Source organism: Tursiops truncatus, chromosome 2, assembly GCF_011762595.2.
Source record: "Tursiops truncatus isolate mTurTru1 chromosome 2, mTurTru1.mat.Y, whole genome shotgun sequence".
NCBI classification, from domain to species: domain Eukaryota; kingdom Metazoa; phylum Chordata; class Mammalia; order Artiodactyla; family Delphinidae; genus Tursiops; species Tursiops truncatus.
Window position 1 is genome coordinate 107,529,547 of NC_047035.1, and position 24,216 is coordinate 107,553,762.

At 39.8% G+C, this 24,216-nt stretch overlaps 1 protein-coding gene across 9 annotated transcripts in view; it reads right to left on the minus strand.

Annotated features, from left to right (window-relative positions):
* Positions 1–10,089: 10,089 nt before the first annotated feature.
* The window catches only part of DPP8 (dipeptidyl peptidase 8), a 55,135-nt gene continuing 41,008 nt past the window's right edge, over positions 10,090–24,216 (minus strand). For 7 of the 9 annotated variants that reach the window (XM_033851839.2, XM_019948425.3, XM_019948442.3 and 4 more), the window contains 5 exons: positions 18,337–18,483; positions 16,975–17,127; positions 15,570–15,712; positions 14,327–14,438; positions 10,090–12,090 (listed from right to left, as the gene is read on the minus strand). In XM_033851839.2, the coding sequence (XP_033707730.1) occupies positions 11,968–12,090; positions 14,327–14,438; positions 15,570–15,712; positions 16,975–17,127; positions 18,337–18,483 (678 nt within the window). In that variant the 3' untranslated portion in view covers positions 10,090–11,967. Of the gene's footprint in view, positions 12,091–14,326; positions 14,439–15,569; positions 15,713–16,974; positions 17,128–17,773; positions 17,927–18,336; positions 18,484–24,216 lie in introns of those variants that run through there. The other 2 variants (XM_019948457.3, XM_019948478.3) reach the window with 2 other exon arrangements.

The following is a 24,216-nucleotide window of genomic DNA, read 5'->3' on the forward strand; positions in this document are numbered from 1 at the left end:
ATCCCTGATTGGGGAACTATTAAACTCATTAAATATCTGGAATGTATATTGGCAATGAAAATGTACTTAATAAAAGCACTGGAAGGGCTTCCCTGGTGGCGCAGTGGTTGAGAGTCCACCTGCCGATGCAGGGGACGCGGGTTCGTGCCCCGGTCCGGGAGGATCCCACGTGCCACGGAGCAGCTGGGCCCGTAAGCCATGGCCGCTGGGCCTGCGCATCTGGAGCCTGTGCTCTGCAACGGGAGAGGCCATATCAGTGAGAGGCCTGCGTACCGCAAAAAAAAAAAAAAAGCATTGGAGATACTAATAATTAGACAAAACAGAAAAATCAGTGGAAAGGTTGAGTTTGGGACTGAGGTAAATACATATACTTTTTTAAAAAGATAATTAGATAAAACAGAAAGTTCTGCATGAATGAAAATGATTCAAAACTTATTACATGACTCATCTCTGAATACATTTACGTAGTTATAATGATGTAAACACTTAATATTAATCTACGTAAAGTTACAATAGAACTACTCTTGAAAAGATGGGGGGGTGGGGAGTGTGTGTGTTTGGTGGAAATGGGAGGGAAAACAGCTAAATTCTAGTCTTTCACAGTAGGGTACCACTAGATAATGAATAAAAACTGAAAAAAAATCATAGAGTAATATTACAAACATGTTATTTAGAGATTTGTTTTAGAACTTGACTCCTTAAGCTATGTGCCTCTGTAACCATGATAAAATTAAAACTTAAAAAAAAAAGGTGATGCAGGTCTCTTTATTGTTTAGATGGATGCCCTCCAGCCCTGAACCATCGTTCCTCCACAGCTCTCTACACCACCTTGCTGAGCCGAACAGCTAATTCCTGCCGGAACCACTGCTGTTCGACACCCACTTCTGCTCAAGGCCACCTTCCCCAGCAAGCCTGAGATTCGGATGGCTCTTTCTGGTCCCCTGTTATGAGGGCCCCTGCACACCCGGCGCAGTGGGCTGAGACCTGCTCTCTCCCGAGGTCTCTGGATGCTCTGCCTGCCGATGGACACACTGACCACGGCAGGATGGGAGCACTGCCTTCAGGAGAACTGAAGGTAGGTGATGCTGGTCACATTGTCCACCCATCTTTGGCAGCTGCACCCTCCCTACTGGAGATTGTGTCCTCCCCCAGCACTGGGTGCCAGAGTCCTCCCCCTGGGCCTGTCCTACCCTACAGCCTTTTTCCTCCTCACTTTCCACATGAAAGTGTATCTATTCCATGACCCACCCTCTCCTCTGGTCTCTCAAACTAAGCCTGTCGAGGTGAAGCCAGAAGAGCGGGGGGGGGGCAGATGTCGAGTATGCCTCGACTCTCACCGTACAAGGCCCTCACACTCTATCCCAGCACTCCCACCTTTTCCTCTCATATCCCTGCCCAGCCCACACTCAGTTTCCTGCCACCCAGTGTGCCAGCTCCGCACCTTTATCCCCTCATGTCTGTGTGTATTCCTTGCCTTGAATGACTTTCCCCCACCTGGAGAAACTCATTTCTTAACACCTAATCCAAAAGCTGTCTCCTTTGTGCTGCCTTCCCTGACCATCGCTTTTCCTCTACCCAGAGAAAACAATTGCTCGTTTGTTGAGTGCTGTATGTCAGATATTAGGAGTTTTGCATGTGTTTTTCATACTGAAGCTCACAGCAACTCTTTGAAGTAGTACCATTATTAATTCTATGTTCCAGAAGAGGAAACTGAAGCACAGAGAGGTAAGTAACTTGCCCAAGGCCACACAGTAGGAAGTGGTTCAGTGAGAGTCAAGAGGACAGACTCTCTGGGTCAAAGCCCACAGTCCTAACTACTGTCCTGCCCTGCCTCCCGGGGACTCACACAGGACTCAGCACTCAATATCTCTCTCTTTGTACTGACCCTCTTTGGTTTACACATCTATCTCCACTTCTGGATTGAGAACCCTCTGAGAGTAGAGAATGTGTCTGACTTCTCTGAGCATCCCCAGATCCCTGAATCCTTCAGCGTGAGCCAGGCCATGGCAGCTGCTCAACTCATGTTGCTTTTGCTCAAGGATGAGTGAAGCCAGGATTAGCATTCTGCTTCTGCACTGTGACCTTGGGCAGGGCACACAACCTCTCTGAACCCTCATTTCTTTCTCTGGAGAAAATAAAAACCCATAGGGGAATAATAACACTGCCTAACTGATGTCTCATAGCTTACTGTGAAAATCAAATTGAACATGATGCTGTCATGAGGAAATATAAGCAGTGGGGCACTCACCATACAGATGTTAGCAGCTGGTATTCAGAGGGAAATGTGTCACCTGTTCACAGGTAAAACATGTTATCCTAACAAGGGCCTTACAGTTAATTATGCCTTCATCCAAAGTAATGTGTAATTCTGGAAGATCTGCCTTGGGTCAGGCAGATGGGAAGTATCTGAGGTCAAGGCAGAGTCTGGTCACCCCGATGGGAGGCTTCTGTACCCACCCTCCTTACTCATGTCCCGGAACCTGCTATTCTTCCAAGATCCCTGGGGTTGAGTCATGTTCCTCTCCCCGCCCAGCATCCATCTTCTCCCCAGGGCTTGGGCCTAACAGCTCAGGTCTTGGAGAGCAGACTGCTCCCACTGGCAGCCCTGCACTCCTTGGAGGAGATGAGGTCAGATCAATATCAGGACTTCATAAATCACTTCCAACACATTGGCCTCACCGCAACTCTATGAAGAAGGTATTAGAACCCCACTTTAGAGTCCAAGGTCAGAGAAGCAAAGGGCTTGCTCAAGAGCACAACTGCTGGAATTGAACCCAAGTCTATCAGATTTCAAATACTCTAGTCTTTCTCATGCTCCCCCTTCTTTCTCTGGGCAAGTTCAGGGAGATTCATATCCAAGACCCACCCAGTACAGGCTTTCTGAGCTCAGCATGAGCTTGGTCCTTGAAGGAACTCAGATTTCAGGCAAATACCATATTTCCTTGATTTTAAGATGTATTCTTATTCAGTTTTGTATTTCTGATATGAAGATCTTAACAACGGTAATATCTGAGATTTTAGGAAATTTATTTTTTAAAGATTTTTTTGAAGTGGACCATTTTTAAAGTCTTTATTGAATCTGTTACAATATTGCTTCTGTTTTATGTTTTGCTTTGTAGCTGCGAGGCATGTGGGATCTTAGCTCCTCAACCAGGGATCAAACCCACATCCCCTGCATTGGAAGGTGAAGTCTTAACCACTGGACCGCCAGGGAAGTCCCAGAGATTTTAGGAAATTTAGTAGGAGTCCTAGAGACTGCATTCAAGTGTCTCTGCTCAGCTACCAACTGGTTCTGTGCCTTTGTGGAAGCCACTTTACCTGCCTGTACCTCCAGGAATTGGCCTGATTTTTGGTACCAACTCTGCCACTTGAGAGTTATGTGGCTTTGCGGTCCTCTCCGGGATTCAGTCTCATCTCTAAAATGATGGGAGGAGTCACTGATTTTTGACCTCTTCTTTTAAACGGCAGAACAAGTTTCCCCAATCACATGTAAGTGAAAAGCTAAGTTGCTGCTCTGGATGAAAGAAGGGTGGGGGTGCCTGGGACCCTATAGCCTCTTCTACTCCCTCCACCTCTGCCAGGGCCATCCAGGCAGCACAGCCTCGGCTTCCTCACTTTGGCAAATTTCTCTGTTAAGCTCTGGTTCGGGAGAACATTGCTCTGGGAGGTGAATACAGAGCTAGAAGACCTGGGCTCAAGTGTGGATTCTCTTTAAGCAGCTGGGATGGCTGTATAATCACTTACCAGCTCTGGGCCTCAGCTTTCCATCTGTGAAGTAAAGCAGTAGATGAGATGATTTCTAAGAATCCATTCTGGCCCTTACATTCCATGAATGCAGTCTTTCATTGCTCTACCTCAAAGGTTGTACATTACTCTGGTTGTACATTAGAATCACCTAAGGAGCTTATCAAAAATTAGTAAAATATGGCCCACCTCCTCCCCACGCACCAAGCTGATGTAATTGATCCCAGGAAGGACTCAGACATCAGCATTTTTATTTGTATTTTTAAAAAATATTTACTTATTTATTTTGGTTGCACCGGGTCTTCGTGTGGCATGCGGGATCTTTAGTTGTGGCGTGTGGACTCTTAGTTGCAGCATGAATGCGGGATCTAGTTCCCCAACCAGGGATTCAACCCGGCCCTCCTGCATTGGGAGTGTGGAGTCTTACCCACTGGACCACCAGGAAGTCCCCATTAGTGTTTTAATAAGCTCTCCCAGCAACTGTGACAGCAACCAGGGCTGAGAAGCACCACTCCTCCAGACCTAAAGCCTCAGTGGGGAACGAAGAATAAAAATTCCAATGACATTTCAGAGAAGGAATCCTAAAAGCTTAAATCTGGGGAGAATTTTGTTTCTTTCAGTCTTACAAGTGAATCGGTAGGTGGGTGCTCAGGAACCTAAACCTATCAATCAGATAATCCTAAGTCGGGGAGGTCAAAATATTTTTTTCATTTAAAAGTGTTTTTGGTATTCAAGTACCTAATAAGTGATTCCTACATATCTGACTATAATAGGCATGATGGGGAGAATTAACCAAGTATAATACAGTGCCTACTCTCACAGTCTGTAATCTAACGGCAGAAACAAAATCAGTGGCAAACAGTATGGTATGAAATAAAGTGCTAAATCTAAGATAATCTTTATTGAGCACTTTTATTGCATGCCAGGCACCAAGTGCTTTATAGTATATTAAACAAATTTCATCCTCACAATAACCCACTGAGGAGGGTTCTGTTATTATTCCCATTTCTCACCTAAGGAAACAGAGGATCAGAGTGTTATGTAAACAAACATGCACAAGCCCATAAAGCTATCAAGTAGCAGACATAAGGGTTGAAGCCAGGCTCCAAAGCTGATGCTGGTACCATTTTGCAATATCACCTACATCAGCTTATATAGATTCCCATATAAGCTCTGTAGGGTGCCAAGAGGAACCTGGGTCTGGCCTCAAAGCATGCGTTCTGCTAATTGAAAGGGGAAAACTTCAGGATGCTTGTGGGTGAATGAAGAGCCCAGAGGGAAAGTGAGGCTGGGTCAGGTGACACAGGGCCTTGAATGTCCGGTACAACTTGAATTTGATTAGGGACTGGCGTAGGAAAGTGCTAATTTATCATGCCTTTAAGAAAGTGAGTGGGTTAGAATGGGCATCAACAGAAAATCTACAAAGAACAAATGCTGGAGAGGGTGTGGAGAAAAGGGAACCCTCTTGCACTGTTGGTGGGAATGTAAACTGATACAGCCACTATGGAGAACAGTATGGAGGTTCCTTAAAAAACTAAAAATAGAACTACCATATGATCCAGCAATCCCATTACTGGGCATATGCCCAGAGAAAACCATAATTCAAAAAGACATATTGCACCCTAATGTTCATTGTAGCACTATTTACAATAGCCAGGTCATGGAAGCAACCTAAATGCCCTAAATCGACAGACAAATGGATAAAGAAGATGTGGTACATATATACAATGGAATATTACTCAGCCATAAAAAGGAACGAAATTGGGTCATTTGTTGAAACGTGGATGGATCTAGAGACTATCATACAGAGTGAAGCAAGTCAGAAAGAGAAAAACAAATATCGTATATTAATGCATATATGGGGAACCTAGAAAAATGGTACAGATGAACCGGTTTGCAGGGCAGAAGTTGAGACACAGATGTACAGAACAAACGTATGGACATCAAGGGGAGAAAGCCGCGGGGTGCTGGGGGTGGGATGAATTGGGTGATTGGGATTGACATGTATACACTGATGTGTATAAAGTTGATGACTAATAAGAACCTGCTGTATAAAAAAATAAATAAAATGAAAGCATTAAAGAAAAAAAGAAAAAAGTCGGTGTCCTACCGGGTGTGCTAGTGAGGTGGGAGGTGAAGTTGGTCCTGAGAACCTCTTGAGGGCAAGGGCTGTGTCCTCTTCATCTTTGTTTCCTCATGGCCTACACAGGCCTAGCACATGATTGTTACTAAATATTTGCTGAATGACAGTTGTGAACTGCTTCTTTGAAGTCACTTGGAATTCTTAATCTTCACCTTCTACTGCAGCCCAGCATGACATTACAGGTCCTAGACTGAGGTAGGAGCAGCGACAGGAATAAGGAGGAATAGACGGTTGAGACAACGAAAAACAATTAACTGGCTAGGCAACACATCATTAAGTACCCAAGAAACTACAGACAGTGGCACTCACACACATGCTGAGGGATATAACTACGACCATACATATGCCCAGAAACCAAGCCAACACGGAGAGTCCATTTCACAGAAGAGCACTGTTTTCCAGAACCTACCCAGCCAGAGGACCTTCCTGCAAATAATTGTCACCTGTGAGTAGAATGTTAAACTCTGCCCTTCTGCAGAGTGCCTTTCTAGTGAAGATGGGGGTGGGGTTGGGGGTGGATTCCTGAAACTGGCTAAGGACAACTATCTTAATTGTTTCCGAACTTCTATTTCAAGAACTTAAGTTTGGGAGCCAATTTAGAACGTGTTATCTTTCAGTAAGGAGCACACAAACTCAAAAATCTCATTGCCTACGTCAGAGCTGAATCCCATCTAATCCATTTCAATGGGAGTTCAACCTCTTCCAGGGTGGCAGGGCCAGGGTACCAGATTCGTGGAACTAGGCTGATTAACTTATTTAAATCCTGGTGATTCCCCAAACCACTCCAAGCCCAAAATAAAGTCGTGGTTATGGGATCCTCATACTACAGTTGTTTCGACTCTGCTCCCCTCCAAAGCACCAAGGGATCAATCCCTGTTTCTCATCACCACTGCGTGGGTAAGGTCACGCTAGAGGGACGTCCAGAGGCCTCGAAACCATACACTTGCTCTGTCAGGGCTCTGGAGCCCGAGAGCCACTGGGAAGTGTGTACCGCCAGCACAGTCTTTGCAGGATGCTTATGGCCAGGTTGAAAGCTGAAAGCTGATTTTTGATTAGCAATAAATCCTGGCTAAATTAAAGAGACCAAAGTAGTCTATAAAATGTTCCCATCTGGAGTGCCATAAATGAATTATATGTGTGCTGAGGTATTAATCTCTTTACAGTTTGGGCGAGTCTGGCTGGTCACTTCTGGCGACAAGCAACCTCAACAGGTTAACCCAGTGTACCTCAGTTTATCCCAGAGTCACAGAGATTTTTTTTTTTAATGTGTTATGAGGTAAAAAGGATAGGTCTATAGCAGTAACCTGTTTAAAGATAATCTTTATTTCTAAGAATTTTTGTATACAAATTAAAAGTTTAAGACCCTAATACATAACATAGCAGTGTTTTTTTTAAAAATCATTACCCCTTTGAGAATCTGATAATGCCAAAGCCCTTCTCCCCAGAACGCACCTCTACTCATTCATGCAATATTCTGCATACCACTTTAGAGGATTACAGAATCCAGATTGAGGGTCTGTTCTGGATTATTAGACAAACCCAAATTTACTAGTTTTAGAGGGGTTCATCTGCTTCTTTCCCCTACCCTTTCTCTAGTACAGCTTCAAAAGACCAGAGAATTGTCAAAGAAATCTCTGAAGAAAGTATTACACTGAACTCCCTTGAAATTTCCTGGGGAGCATGCAGAAACCACTGTCAACTCCAAGAGGCATTCCAGACAAACTCCTAGCTGCTCAGGGAGGTTATGTTAATCATTGGCTCCAAGCACCACCCACCCTTGCAGTACCAACGCTGGCTGTCGGGAACCACTTACAGGTACAAAGCAGGTCTCTGCACACCTCCCTCTGGCTTTGGATGCATTTTTAGTTAGTGTTTATACTAGAAACCCCATGTAACCACCTTGCAGTCTCCGCTGGCCACTGCAAGCACATGACCTTGTTCGTGTGTATTAACCACTCACAGTTGCCACTAATCAAGGCAAAGATTGTACAAATGGGGGAATGGGGAAAAAGGGACATTTACATCAATTATTTTAGCAGCATCTTTATTGCAACAAAGAACCTGTAATAAAATGCAACAAAACTAATGTTTCACTTTACATGATTAAAAGCCATGTAGCTGAAAATAAGAAAACCCATAAACTTACTGGAGTGAGACATGCAGTTCTTTTTATATAAGTCAATGCTTAAAATAGCAGGCACTTTATGTTCTAAAATTAAAGACCTGAACTCCAACTGTGCTGAATACAACATAAATTTGTATTTGGGTTATGTAAAAACAAACATACTTTTTCTCTCTCTGAGGGACTTCTCAAATGATTACCTAGAACTGTCTCTTGACGAAATAAGAAAAGCAAGAGCCAGCACCTTGCACTAACATGTCTCCATATTTCAGGCTGCAAGATGGATTAGGTGAGGCTGGTTGGGGTTCGGAAGGTGGGAGTCAGGAAAGTTTCCTTATTCCTTTATGCCTGCTGGGAATGGACACTCACCTTACATATCTTAGTTTAGATATGGCCATGTCTCATTGCTTACTTTAAACAGCTATAATTTGGGCTCCCAGGCTTAAGCAAGCACTCTATACCCCAATCCCCAAACTCCCCACTACACCAAGGAAGACACATTTAGTGTTAACAATTTTAATTAACTTCAGAATGTCATATACTAATTAGAAGTACTGCTTCATTAATAAGCATGCTTAGCATTTACTTTAGAATGGAAAAATTAACCATTTTACGTTATCTTTAAAATGTTTCATAGGAATATATTAATAAATACTTCTTTAAAAATTTGCCTTTTCTACATATCATTTAACTACCATGAGTTAGGATATCTGGATGGAGTCTAGCACCAACCAAACACTAACTGGCTGTGTGACCATGGGTATATTTTCTCCTCTCTCTATATGGAGGTTTCCTCCTCTAAATAATGAGAACACCAGATTATACCAAAGATGAAACAGCTTGAAAGTTTTACAATTCTGTAATAATGAGAGATCTCATAGGAATCATTCCACCTAAAGAGAGAACACTGTCACAGAGAGGTGGGATACACCTTCTGTAAGAAGTAAAACAAGCAAAGTAAGCATCAATATCTATATCTCATTCTTCTGAAAAATAATGCATGCATTGTGACTTCATCCTCTTGTATGAGGCTTTGGAAACAAGCCAGGAATGGCATAGACAGAAAAACCTTCACTCCAAAATTAATCTCCAGACCAAGGGGATATATAGTTAATGATACCTTCTGCTTTTTTCAGAGTGAAAAAAGGGCCAACAGTCATCACAGATGAGCAGCTATCTTGACTATTGTTTTAGGTTCTTGTCAAACAGTCCAGTGTAGAAATCACCTATTATTTTCTTAATCCAACTCATTCTCTGCAGAAGAGTTTCTTAAAGTAGCCCACAAATGACTTGCTTTAGAGTCACCTGGGAAGCTTGTTAGAAATGCAGATTCCTGGTCTCCACTTAAATCAATAAAATCCAAATTTCTAAGAGTGAGGTTCAAGATTGCATTTCTTTTCATAAGCATCCCAGATGAATCTTAGATTTTGAGTCCCACTGCTCAACAACGCAGAAGCAACCATAACTACTGATGGTTGTTCAAGTGCACCCAATTATCAAACCTGCAAAACCCCCCTTTGATGTTTAAGCTAGTGCTTTTTGGTTCTCACTAAAAATGCTGCTATACTCTTGCCTTTTAGTTTGTTACCCAAACACAGGGTACAAATAGTTTTAGTGAGATTTCTAATGATTGCTTGAATTGACTATGATGTTTTCCACATTGATTTTAAAATCAAATTCAGTTGAGCTGTCTTTCTGTAAGTGAATTCAGTCAGGTATTTTTCCCCCTATGGAAGGAGAATGGCATTTAACTGACTGGGAATTATAACAGAAGCATTCCTTGTGATGGGAGGAAAGCAGAAGGCAAGATGCAAAAGGAAAACACCTGTGAATTCAAGAGTCCATGAGGTTCTTTAAGGTTTGTTTTGATAAAATATGAGATGCCATTTTGAAGAAACAGCCTTATTGGGTAAGAGGTTTCAAATGAGTAGCTGTATAAAAGCCACTGTATAGCATTTCTACTTTGCATATTATATAAGGTTAGATGGTCAGATGCCACTAGTCCCTAGACAAAAACCATCTTCAGTAATCAGATACATACTTAAGTCATGGGGGAAAATACTTTCTTGGGGAAGAAAAGTTACCCAAATCAATTTAATTTAACATTGAAAAAAATATAAACAAATATTGGCATGGGAAAATATCATAACAAGAAAATCAATACATATACAGACACAGGGAAAAGTGTGGTACCTATTATACAGTATAAATACAAAAACAGCAAAACCCAATCCCCCTCCACAGACAGCACCACCAGGTCACCCTGCCATCTCTGGACCTCCCCCACCTCCCATGCGGCCCTTAGTGATGAAGTCCACATCTCATGCACAGTCACCATCCTTACTAATGGAGGCTGTGCTCTCTAGGGCAGAAATCTACTCTCTCTGTAGTGGTGAGAAAGAAGAGAGTAATTTTTTTTTTGGAGTGTTGTTTAGAAGTACTTTCCAAACACTGAGGCTTGTCAAACTCATAGGTGCCTTCTCTGCCACTGGCTCCAATGTGACCCATCTAACACCCTAAGATTCTAAGATGGCAGATCCCAATCGGCACTATGAGCTCCCTTAATAGTCAACTGCTAGGGCTAAACCAGAAAAATGTCACGGTCATTCAAGAACTCACTTATAAGCTTTGAACATTGCAAAAGAGAGCCATGCCTTGCTGGGGATCAGTTTATGGTAAAGAGGTTGTCTGGAAACTCTTTAAGCTCACAATATCTAAATAATATTCAAATAATTTAAAAAGGTTAAAGAAAGTTTCAATTTGTAAGGTTTCCAAAATTAAGAAGAAAATTAAAAAAATTAGAATTAGAACTGTAAAAGTAACTCTAAGGAACTTTTCCTCCCCTGAATAATGTTAGTCTGTACCTGTGTTGGCAAGAGTGTGATTTCTTAATCTGGTTTCCTTAACTAATATTCTAGGAGTTTAAATTTCAATTCCTAAACTTTTTCATGAGTATTTTTTGTCAAATTATACTTCTGCTTAGATCTTAAGCAGACCCTTGCCTTCTCCTCTCCCTGCCGTTCTCCACACTCTGGTCTCCCCCACCCCACCAAAATTCCCCTCCACTGCCCTAAAACTCTGGAATATTTCAATGAGGAAATACCCAATGGAAACTGGCACCACTAAATTTTCTGAAAAATACAAGTGAATGTGTACTTTTTTCTTTTCCTAAAGTGAAAGAAATTGCCTGCAAATATTTAAGCTCTAATCATTTGATTAAAATTTTCCTGTCTGTAATTATCAATATTATAAGACTAATTAAATCCATGCTACATATACAGTTACTTGCCTTTATGTGAAAGGAAAAACCCACTCGGTCATATCATCAAAGAGAACTATTTATACTAGATACAGTTTAAATTGGTTAAAAACTGGTCAGAGTCTGAATGAAACAAAATTAAGTGTCTTTAGGAGGCTACTAAGTTATCCTTGAAAAATCATTAATGACCGGTTAAGCCATAGGTTTAATAGTGATTAGTTCATAACATGCTGGATACACCCCAAGCAATGTAGTATAAGCTATTCAATTACATTTAAGTGCTATCAAATCTGTAACTAGTCAGAGATTCTGGAATTGAACCAAACCAATCACTAATATCATATTTTAACAAATTCAGAAGTATACTGTAAAAATACACTAATTAAGTCCATGAGGTTTCATAATGCTATTAAAAATGAAAATAAGGTAGTATGGATACATGGTACTAATGTCTTATTTCTTTCAGTAATTCTCATGGTATTGCTGGGTCCCTTAGAAATATGTATCATTTAATTTTGTGTATGGTTAAGGTATTAGATTACTATCTACAAGCTGTAAACACCTGCATGGCACCAAATATACTTTCAGAAGTAGATGTTATGTGGCAGGTACCAAAATGTGATGATCAATTCTCTACTGATTAAACCTCCTCATCTGGTTAAACAGCCAGTGTATACCAGAGTTCTACACAGGTCAAAGTTATATCACTTTCAGAGCAGCAATACGTGATCCAAGGTTTTCTTGAAGGTAGTGCAAAAGATGCAGTTCATAATGTTCTCCAGATTCAGGAACTCTTATGCTGTGTCTCTCCTGAGGATAGATCTTAAAAACAACAACAACAAAATCAAAATACACAAAATAAGAATTTAGGAATACATCTCCTTCCAAAGCTTTCCAGAGATTTTCAACAGAATTAATAACATGGAGCAGAGCTTCTCCAAGATATTATACACATATATCCTATCTAAAGGGCCTTCTCTTTTTATAATTCCCTATGTACCACTAAGCTTACAGAAGGATCAGTGGTTCTCCAAGTGTGGTTTGCAGACTTCTGGGGTCCTCAGAACTCTTTCCAGGGATACACAAGGTCATATTTACTTTCAGATCAAAAATAAGATATTATTTGCCTTTATTCACTGTGTTGGCATTTGCACTGATAATGAAAGGCAATGGTGGGTAAAAGTGCTGGTGCCTTAGCATGAATCAAGGCAGTGACATACACTTGTAGTAAACAAGAAAAAATGCCAGTTTCCCTTAAGTAGTAGTAAAAATTAGAATTTTGTTAAGTTGCAACCCTTAAGCAGAGGTCTTTTTATATTCTGTGGTGATAAGATGGGAAGAAGGCATAAAGCACTTCTGCTACACGATGTCTCAAGGAAAAGGACTTGTACAACTGAGTTTTGTTTTGTTTTTTCTTTTGGCCCCGCCGCACAGCATGCGGGATCTTAGTTCCCTGACCAGGTATCGAACCCACACCCCCTGCAGTGGAAGAACGGAGTCTTAACCACTAGATAGCCAGGGAAGTCCCTACAACTGAGTTTTTAAATGGAACTCCATTTTTCACTTGAAAGAATGACAACTATGGTGATTCAGACTTGGCTATCTGGCAAACATTTTCTAAAAATGATGTGAGCCAGTCACTTCAAGGACAACATTGACAGTATTTGTTGCCAATGATAAATTTTGAGCTTTTAAATGAAAATTAGAATTTTGGAAAACTTGCATCTACCACTCCTAGCTCATGAGCTTCTCAATACTTGGAGAATTTTCTGTTGAGATCAGTGGTAATATCAATGTATATGATTTAAAAAATATTGTATGATTAAGTGGATCAACACTTAGAAGTGAACCAATATTTTCCAGATGACCAATGCATGGGTAAAAGATCCATTTGAAGTACGAGATCCAACAGATTGTAATGCAGCAGAGTATGAAAAGTTTACAGATATGGTTTCAGATTCCACACTAAGACTAACCTTTAAGAAACTACCATTTGTTCAGTTTTGGTGTAGCAACAAAGAAGAATATCCATGATTATCTGAAAAAGCTAAAATATTACTCCCATTTCTTAATTACATATTTTGTGAGGCCAAAATTTCTTCATTTACTTTAGCCAAAACAACATTTCACAACAGATTGTATGTGGAAGTAGATACGAGAATCTAGATGTATTTCTTATTAAGCCAGAGATTAAAGGGATTTAGAAAAATGTAAAACAGTGCTAACTTTCTCAGTAAATTGTTTTGTCTTGAAAAATTTTCTCCTCCATTAAAAATGTGATCTGTGTTAACATGTAATAGTTTATTATTGTTAATTTTAAATAAATAAATGAATATTTTAAAATTTTCTTAGTCTTAATATCTTATATGAGAAATACTGATAGACATAACTCACATAAACAAAAGCTTTTTGGTATATAAAAGGGTCCTGAGACCAAAACGCTTGAAAACTGCTGCTATAGACAAATATCTCATAGTTTACCTACATAAATGTCAACTGAAACACAAAAAAGGGAAAAGTAATATTTTTCATTTCTTATGAGAACAATCTGTGTAAGGAGTAGAAACGAGGAAGAAAGGAGGAAAAATTTCTCTTAAAAGCTTTTTTTTGAGTAATGGAGCAATGGAGGTAAGTAACTTGTTGGTTTCTGCTCCAATGTCAATATAAAACAGAAGAAAATTAAAAGACCTTGTAATCAGGTCCTAAAAATCCTTTATAACAATGAAATCAACTAGCATTTCTTTACCCTTCCAAGAGGAAGAAGAAAAGCAAAGGAGGATAGTGAATGGACTCCTGTCATCTTGTCCATGATTACAAACTGAAAGCAGATACAGATACGCAAGTCATGTAATCTGATAGGACAATTTTCATCCTGACTTCCACAGGATCTTAATTTTTATCTAACTAGAGGCACTACTAACTATGCCTATTATTTTAGTTCTCTTAAGCAGAGAGTGGCCACAGCTGAAAATTCAACCTTACTCCATACTTTATTATATTTCAAAGTAACCAATCACTAATCATGGCTATTTTAATCAGAAAATGTAAAAGAACTCACCTGTAAATCATATGGCTTTCCAGCCCTCACTAAAAAACTCAGTAATATACTGGTGTGTGCAAAATGGACATTCTCATCCAAGAACCCATGTAAGAGTAGTAAACGATTTGGTCTGGAAAAATGGAAATATCAGAGGATTAGGCAAAATAAGAGTATTTGGGAAAACCACTTAACTCCTTAAAACTAATCACAACTAACTACGTTAACTTCCTTATACTGTAATATTAGAATAAGGATTCAACATTTTGGGACTTCCCTGGTGATGCAGTGGTTAGGAATCTGCCTGCCAATGCAGGGGACATGGGTTTGAGCCCTGGTACGGGAAGATCCCACATGCCATGCAGCAACTAAGCCCGTGTGCCACAACTACTGAGCCTGCGCTCTAGAGCCCGCAAACCGCAACTACTGAGCCCACGTGCCACAACTACTGAAGCCCACATGCCTAGAGCCCGTGCTCCGCAACAAGAGAAGCCACCGCAATGAGAAGCGCGCGCACCGCAACGAAGAGTAGCCCCCGTTCTGCACAACTAGAGAAAGCCCGCGCGCACCAACGAAGACCCAGGGCAGCCAAAATTAAAAAATAAATAAATAAATTTATTTAAAAAAAGGATTCAGCATTTCAATATTAAATTAGTAATATATTAACCAGATGCTACATGTAAAGAAAAATTTTTTTTTTTTTTTTTTTTGCGGTACACGGGCTTCTCACTGCCGTGGCCTCTCCCGTTGCGGAGCACAGGCTCCGGCCCAGCCGCTTCGCGGCACGTGGGATCCCCCCGGACCGGGGCACGAACCCACGTCCCCCACATCGGCAGGGGGACCCTCAACCACTGCGCCACCAGGGAAGCCCCCCAAGAAAAAATATTTTAATTAAATCGTGTTCTATTTCCTATTAAGATATTAGCACACATCAATAATTATAGCATGTCCCTAGAAAAAGAAAAATCATATATGTTACTTGCAAAATATACGTAAGCAGAAATGGAATTTTTTCCACCTTGAAACAGTTGTGTACTTAATTAAGCTTCTTTTATCACTTAAGCAACTGCTTCAAATATAACTTGTAAAAAAACCCAAATTATATGAACTGGCCTATAATTAAGCTTTGACAAACAGCTATGTCTTCTAGTACTCTATAAAATATTAGCTTTGGTTTTGTCATGCTTATAGTTTTCATTATTAAAGACAATTTTTAAAGATACAATTTTAAATTTATAATTTTAATTTTAAAGCTTAAGCTTACTCAGAGGGGAATTTTTCTGCTTGCATGGCCACAGATCCTAAGTAATAGCCCTGTTCATTCTGGTCAGGGTGACCCATATAACGTTCCGTGTAGCCTGTATCATAGAAGATCCACAGAGTGACTGGGGCCCCAGCAATAGCAACCTGCATAAGATAACAGTGACAGTCAAGTGTGGTCCAGAAAAGAATGGCTAGCACTGAGAGTCTGTAACTGCAAATTTACAGGCTAAAATTATCCTTAGGCTTTAGCCCCATGACTGGAGAATACATGGTCTCAGGCAACTCAGAAAATCAAAGGGGAGTGCGAAGGTCAAGAATTTGATACTTTGTGAGTCAGTTAGCTTCATGTTCCACAGATGTGCCACACACCAAATCCTTAACCTGGGCTAGATGAAATATAAACATGGGCCTCTGTTAAAAGGGGAGGCTGAACTAGAACATATGAATGCCTCAGTGTAAATTTATTCCTGCTCCTGGGGAAAAAAATATGGGACAAGTGTCAGCTTTATATAGGAAAAAGCAGTCTTTTTTTTTTAGCTTCTGTTGGCAGTACAGAATTTAAAACAATGAATGAAATATATTTAAGCACTAAATACTTGCCTCATTTTAAGTCTCCCACACACAGTTTTATATTTAAATATTGATTTAAATACTGTAATTACTTTCTTGACAGCTGCAAGCCTGGGAAAATTATGGCAGTATTCAGAGTTCATTTTGTGGTTATTATAAATAAAGATTATCTGAATATACATGTAAGAACAAAAACCCTATAGTTTTTATTCTTAAAAAATAAAAAATTTTCACTGTAAAATAAAATGTTATTGAAATATTAAAAAGAAAAATGCCACTCATAATTCCCATTCCCTTAACAACTGTTAGCATCATTTTATATTTTCTTGTAACGTATTTTTCTAAGAAGCTGTTTATAGAATTGGAATCATTGTTTACATATTTCATAGTTTATTCATTCAGTACAGATTTACTTAGGACCGACTATGTGCCAAGCATTGTGCTTGGCAGCTGAGGATACAGCATAGGGCAGACAGATCCCTGCCCTCAGAGGTTGTAGTCCAACAATTACACAAATAAGAACAACCCAATATGAATGTGTGTTTTACTAATCATGACTATCTCCCATAATCTTTGGCATATGTCTATAAATAGCCAGTAACTGATCAAGTTGACAATTATTTTATATAGATAAATGCAGATAAAGATACGTAAACATATCTCACGAGTTGACAAGATATATATATTATTTCACACGGCTATTAAACACACAAACCCTAACATTTCACAGTACTGTCAACTTTGTAAACCTTCAGAAAATTTGCATTTCCTCATATGTCAATTTATAGAAAATTCTACGCTTATTGCAAAAAGAAGTACCATAGGAAATCACATACCCTGAATATATCTGACCTCTGCATTAATGCCATCAGGGAGAGGTATCCTCCATAGGACCAGCCATGGATGCCCACACGATCTAAGTCAATGAAATCATATTGAGAGGCTAGATATTGGAGTCCTTCCACCTGATCGTCAATTTCTATTTGACCCTGTAAAAAATGGAGAGCATTTCACTGATTCTGATAAATAAAAATCTTATTATAAGAGTGCTTTTAAAGCTGATAGATGTTCTTACTAAAAATACCTGTAGTTTTTTTAGATAAGAACTCATTATCAATGGAAATTCTGTTGCTTGAAAAAAAAATTTTTAACTCTAGAGATAGGAGCCTATAGCTTCTGTTGCTAGCCTGTCCTAGAGTTTAGTTACCCCTTAGTCATAAAGTTCTTTCCTACTGTGACCCAAAATGTCCCTTGCCGTATGGGTATTTCCCATTTCCATTTGTTCTGTTGTCTGCTAAGAGGTCAGCATCTTCCTTGTAACAAGCCTTCCTACACCCAAAGATAAAAAATTAGCCCCCTTAAGTGGTTGACTAATATTACCTCTCCTTTTTAAAACTTAATGTAATAAAGCAGAGGGAATCACTCTTGACGCATTATCCTATTTCCCTATCACCTACCTCTAGGAACTGAACATACAATTTCTTTAAAGTCCTGTATAGTCCTAATTCCTATCGCCACCACCCTGTCTGTATTACTAGGCCTGCCAGTGCACACAATCTCACTTCACTGAGCCAAAAACAAAAATAAAAACAAAAACTTACATGAGAATACAACATAAGGTCAAAGAACTGGCTGTGGGAGAAAATCCCCATGTCTTACTCAGCATGTCCAATACACTGGCAAACACAGTAACTGCCTTACTGTGCAAAAGGAACATCGGATTCTCATCATTTCCCAAAGCAGCAGAAAGGACATGGGGCATCTCTAAAAGGTAGCATTTAAAGCTTCCTGTAGAGAGAAAGAGGCTTGTCACAAGGAAGGCACTAACCAGTTGGTTTCTCTCTTCACAGAGGACAGAACAAATCTCAATTATTCCTAATAGTGTACAGGATGCTGAAAACTAAATGGACTGGCTTGTGGCTAAACTGGACATAAAAAATAGAAAGAGAGGGGGTTTCTATATAAAAGTGGTTCTATCTCAGCTCCCCAAATTTACATATAGGTAGACATGAATAGCCTAGTGAATATCAAGTTGTACCTTCCCTCCCACCCCCAAACCATAACACATGCTCACATGCACACACGTGCACACACACTCACAGTGCCTTCCCCCAACTCCTTCTCTGGGATTTCACACTAAACAATGCACCAAAAATTGTAAATGTCTTTAAAAGAAAAATGTTTGTATGTTCACACACCATTTTATATTTAAAGGCGCCTTCAAATTTAAGCCCTCGGTGACAGGATCCCCTGTTGTCTATCACTACAACCACGTAACCCAGAGAGGCTAGGGTATTCAATCGGAAATACTTGATTCCTTTAAACCGATTATTCACCAACTGCACCTGAGGAAGAAATACAACTTCAGTGAAATTTATTATATGGCAGCATACAAAAGCATAAGAGAGGCAGGATGCTGCAAAAAATAGAAAGCTTAAATTTTTAACATTATTTTGCCTATAAAATGAAATTATTTTCTTGTGGCAAGAACACAACATGAAATGGACCCTCTTAAAATTTTAAGTGTACAATACAGTATTGTTAATCATAGGACAATGTTGGACAGCAGATCTCTAGAATTTATTCATCTTGCATAATTAAGAATTTTTTATGCCCATTGATTAGCAATTCCCCTCCTCCCCCTCTCCCTGATTTATTTATTTATTTATTTATTTATTTATTTATTTATTTATTTGCGGTACGCAGGCGTCTCCCGTTGTGGCCTCTCCCGTTGCGGAGCACAGGCTCCAGACGTGCAGGCTCAGCGGCCATGGCCCACGGGCCCAGCCTCTCCGCAGCATGTGGGATCTTCCTGGACCGGGGCACGAACCCGTGTCCCCTGCATTGGCAGGCGGACTCTCAACCACTGCGCCACCAGGGAAGCCCTCCCTGATTTATTTTTATTTTTTAAATTAACTTATTTTATTTATTTTTGGCTGTGTTGGGTCTTCGTTGCTGTGCCTGGGCTTTCTCTAGTTGCAGCGAGCGGGGGCTACTCTTAGTTGTGGTGTGCGGGCTTCTCACTGCAGTGGCTTCTCTTGTTGCAGAGCACGGGCTCTAGGTGTGTGGGCTTCACTAGTTGTGGCACGCGGGCTCAGTAGTTGTGGCTCGTGGGCTCTAACGCACAGGCTCAGTAGTTGTGGCACATGGGCTTAGGTGCTCTGCAGCATGTGGGATCTTCCCGGACCAGGACTTGAACCCATGTCCCCTGCACTGGCAGGCGGATTCTTAACCACTGCACCACCAGGGAAGTCCCCTTATTTACTTTTAAATTAAATCTTTTCATGTTCATGTTACTTCTTTTCTTTCTTAACTTCACACTCAAAGTTCTGAGGAATTACTGAGTAACTACAGACTTTAAAATTATAACCTAGATACTAACTACATACAAGATAAGTGATTTAACCTACCCCATAGAAAAAATTACTAAAATGATTACTTCTACCCTGAGGAAGAATTGTATCATTCAAATGACAGAATAAGATCATTTTTTCTCCCTACCTGTCTCTTCTGGGATTGTCTCTGACCAGTAGAGGGAAAACTGAAGTATTTTAATGAATTACTATGACCAGTCAGCTTCTTTTTTCCTGCTACACAAATCAGTGCAAAAGGTAGAATAATTCTTAAATATCTTTATTGCCCTAGAAACTATACTTCAAAATGACTGAGAAATTAAATGTAGTTTGGGCTTTACCAGAAATATACTCTCTGGTGAAAAGAAGACTTTAATTAATGGGCAGAAAGTTACAGAAGTTCAAGGTTTGGTGGATACTAAGGTAGATAATAAACAAACAAAAAAAGGTTCTGGCAAAATTGAGGAAGTGTTCTCTGGCTGAAACCAATGGGAAAACCAAGCCAGCCAGGAGTTAAAATAAACATCGATGCTGTCTTCACTCAATAAATACCTACTGAGCATTGAATGGGCTAGACTGGCAGTGGCGGTATAAAGAACCTTCTCCTTTTGAACTTTCGGATGTTTAGCGCCACTGCAACAACTGTCAAACTGGTCTTTCTGTTTCTATACTTGTCCTCCGTATAGTCTGTTCTCACAGCAACAGGACGATGTTTAAAAATGTAAATCAGGTATGACTTTATAGCTTTGGTCCTCCTAATGGCAGGGGGTTTAGATCAGAGTAAGATCTAAACTCCTTACCACTGCCTTTGAGACACTACATTATCTAGCTCTTGGCTATTTCTGTGACCTCATCTCATACCATTTCCCCCCTTGAGCACTGCACTCTAACCTTACCACTAACTATATCAGGTTGGTTCTAACCCCAGGACACATTAACATTTACTGTTCCCTCTGTCTACAATGCTCTGCCCTCAGATCTTTAACATGGCTCATCCCTTCTCATCCTCTGCAACCTCAGAGAGCTTCCCTGACCTTCCAGTCAGAACCCTCATTTTAGTCACTTTGCCATCCTCTTTCCCAACAATTATTCATAACACTTCCATTATATGAAGTTATATAATTTATATGTCTGCTTGTTTATTATTTTCCTCATTAATCTCCATGAGGGTGGGACATTAGTCTGACTTGTTCACTGTGGTATCCTCACTGCCTAGAATAGTGCCTGGTACATAATAGGAACTCAGTAACTATTTGCTGAATGAATGAAAAACAGAGACAAGAGAGTGATGTTTTCCCTGTCTACCTCAGGAGGAGGGGTTTGGTGGGCAAAAGTGCTTGTTTTTAAAGGGAGGGAGCTGAAAAAAGAAGTATTAGGCAAGGAACACATATATGAACATATAAGAAAAATAACTCACTTCTTTGCCTGCTGTCAATCACAGAAGATGGCCTCAATTGCCTGATACAACATTCTCCCCCAGAGCCAGTGTTTCTGCCTTTGCAGCCTCCAGGCCTGCTTCTTCTTAGAAGGAGGTACTTAAACATAATGCCCTTTAGCACTAAGAATTCAGAAGTTTTCTTCAGTATCAATTCTTCAAAACCTGTGTTCTGCTATTTTAACTTGCTCTCTTGTGCATTTATGTTTGCAGAACAGTGTCTGGCACATAGGAAGTATCATAAATATTTGCTAAATAAACATTTTTTTTAAATAAACATTTTTAAACACACTACTGTTATCAATGAAAAGTTTAAAGAACTAAGCCTTGATGACTTTAATGGGAAATATTTGTTGCTTTCCTTGGTTTCATTTTTGTCCGACTACAGACGTTGCTGCATTTAGCGATGAAGTAATTCACCTCACGTTATGAATTGTGGCATTGTTGTTATTCAAAAGATTCCCACTTTGGGGGATTCCCTGGTGGCGCAGTGGTTGGGAGTCTGCCTGCCGATGCAGGGGACACGGGTTTGTGCCCCGGTCCAGGAGGATCCCGCATGCCGCGGAGCGGCTGGGCCCGTGGCCGTGTCCGCTGGGCCCGCGCGTCCGGAGTCTGTGCTCTGCGACGGGAGAGGCCACAGCGGTGACAGGCCCGCGTACCGCAAAAAAAAAAAAAAAAAAAAAAAAAAGATTCCCACTTTGACCTGAATATACACCAAGAAAAAAAAGGTTTGGACCACTTATGTGATTTAATCAAATTTTGCAAGGTTATTGTGTGCTATTAGAAAGATCTGATCTTACATTATGGAGCCTCTTCGTAACTAATCCACATGGTCATCAAACACAAGGATGAATGACCTCCCAGTGGGTTGAAGTGCCAAATGCATTCTATCATGCAAAGTGTTATGGGGAAATCTCCCTGCAAACTGAATAGCAGATTCTCCTGTGGCCTCACCAAATTTGAATGCTTCCAAAGAACACTTTGAGAAAGAAACTGTTCTAAAGTGCAAAAAAATGCAGTTGTATTCATAAAGTACTCCAAACAATTAAAGAATTTTGTTTTTACTGCATGGCGAGGACTTTATTATGGTAAAACATGCATTTTAACCATTTTAAGTGTATATAATTCAGTGGTATTAAGTACATTCACACTGCTGTGCAACCATCATCACTATCCATTTCTAGAACTTTTTCGTCATCCCAAACAGAAACTTCAAACCTATTAAACAATAATTCCCTATCCCTCCCCAGTCCCTGACAACCTCTATTCTACTTTCTGTCTCTATGAATTTACTTCTTCTAGGTACCTCATACAAGTGGAAAAATATAATATTTATCCTTCTGTGCCTGGCTTATTTTACTTAGCATAGTGAGCTCAATGTTCATCCATGCTGTAGTATGAGTCAGAATTTCCTTTTTTTTTTTAAAAGGCTGCATAATATTCCTCTACATACCACATTTTGTTTACCCATTCATCTATCAACGGACACTGGGGTTGCTTCCACCTTTTGGCTATTATGAATAATGTTGCAATCAACACTGGTGTACAAGTATCTGTTTGAGTTTTTGCTTTGAATTCTTTTGGGTATACATCCTGAAATGGAATTGCTGGATCAGATTATAATTCTATGTTTAACTTTTTGAAGTACTGCCATATTGTTTTCCATAGCAGCTGCATCATTTTACATTCCCATCAGCAACATATTAGAGTTCCAATTTTTCTACACCCTCACCAATATTTATTATTTTCCTTTTTTTTTTGATAATAGCTATCCTAAGGGGTGTGAGGTGGTATCTCATTGTGGTTTTGATTTGCATTTCCCTAATGCTTAGTGATACTACCTTTTCATATGGCTTAGACTTTTTAAACTTAATTACTAATATAAGGAGTCCTTTAGTATTAAAAATATAAATAACCAGCTAGTTTTTATAGTGTGTTTTCCACATATCTTATATATCATTTCTTCATTGGGAAGGAGAAACACCCTTCTTACTTAGTCATAATATCAAAATAATATAACAAAACATGTAAAGTTTCTGAGCGTGTCCTGTAATTTGTCTCCTGAATTTCTTTGTATTACACCTTTTATTTATTTTTATTTATTTTGCAGTACATGGGCCTCTCACCGTTGTGGCCTCTCCCGTTGCGGAGCACAGGCTCTGGACGCGCAGGCTCAGCAGCCATGGCTCACGGGCCTAGCCGCTCCGCGGCATGTGGGATCCTCCCGGATGGGGACACAAACCCGTGTCCCCTGCATCGGCAGGCGGACCCTCAACCACTGTGCCACCAGGGAAGCCCTGTATTACACCTTTTTTTTACATGTACAAAGATTTAGTTCAAAGTTTTTAAGAGAAGTCTAATTTAATTCTTTCATAATTTATGTGTAGATGACAATTATACAAATGTGAATCACGTTTTGTTCGTAAAACACACTAAACAATGGCAAAGTGATTTAACTTGATATATGACGGTTATTGCTGAGATGTTATGGCTTATGTAGTTACTTTTATTTTTTGGATAACTTTACATCTAGATACATTTCCAGATCTGAATAACTGGGTATAATTATAAAGGATATTTACTGAGTCCAAGAGAGTTCTATTAGAAAAACATTGTAATTATATTCTAATTTCTACAGGGTCTCAATATAAGATATATAACCAAGATTAAACATTAAAAAAATTACCAATTTACCAATTCACCTATCCAAAATACTTTATTTACTCTGACAGTAAAATTTGCTTAATATTCACATGCTAATACTTAAGGTGGAAACAAGAAAATCAAGGTGTAAACTTCTTACAGTGCTGAATAGTAGTATAGCAGTTGCCTTAACTAGCTGATAAAAGTATTATAGCTTTCTTGAGAGATGTGGCCTTAGAATGAAGAGATGGAATTCATTAGGCTACCAAGGCTTTCAAAAATATCTGTTAAGACTCTTTATTTACCAAGACATTTAATTATTTAAAATCATTTCCAAAACAAGTTCTCTACCTACAAAACAACATATTTACCTACTGACATACTACATTCTCCATGACAGTTATAGTCCTCACTGTAAATTAAGAAACTGACATTGAGGGAATTCCCTTGGCGGTCCAGTGGTTAAGACTGTGCTTTCACTGGCGAGGGCCTGGGTTTGATCCCTAGTTGGGGAACTAAGATCCCACAAACCGCATGGTGTGGCCAAAAGAAAAAAGAAGAAATTGACACTGATTTTCGAGTTAGCTATCTAACAAAACCCAGCTTCCTGAACTCCTAAATTGGATAATTAGAGCATAAGCCAGAGT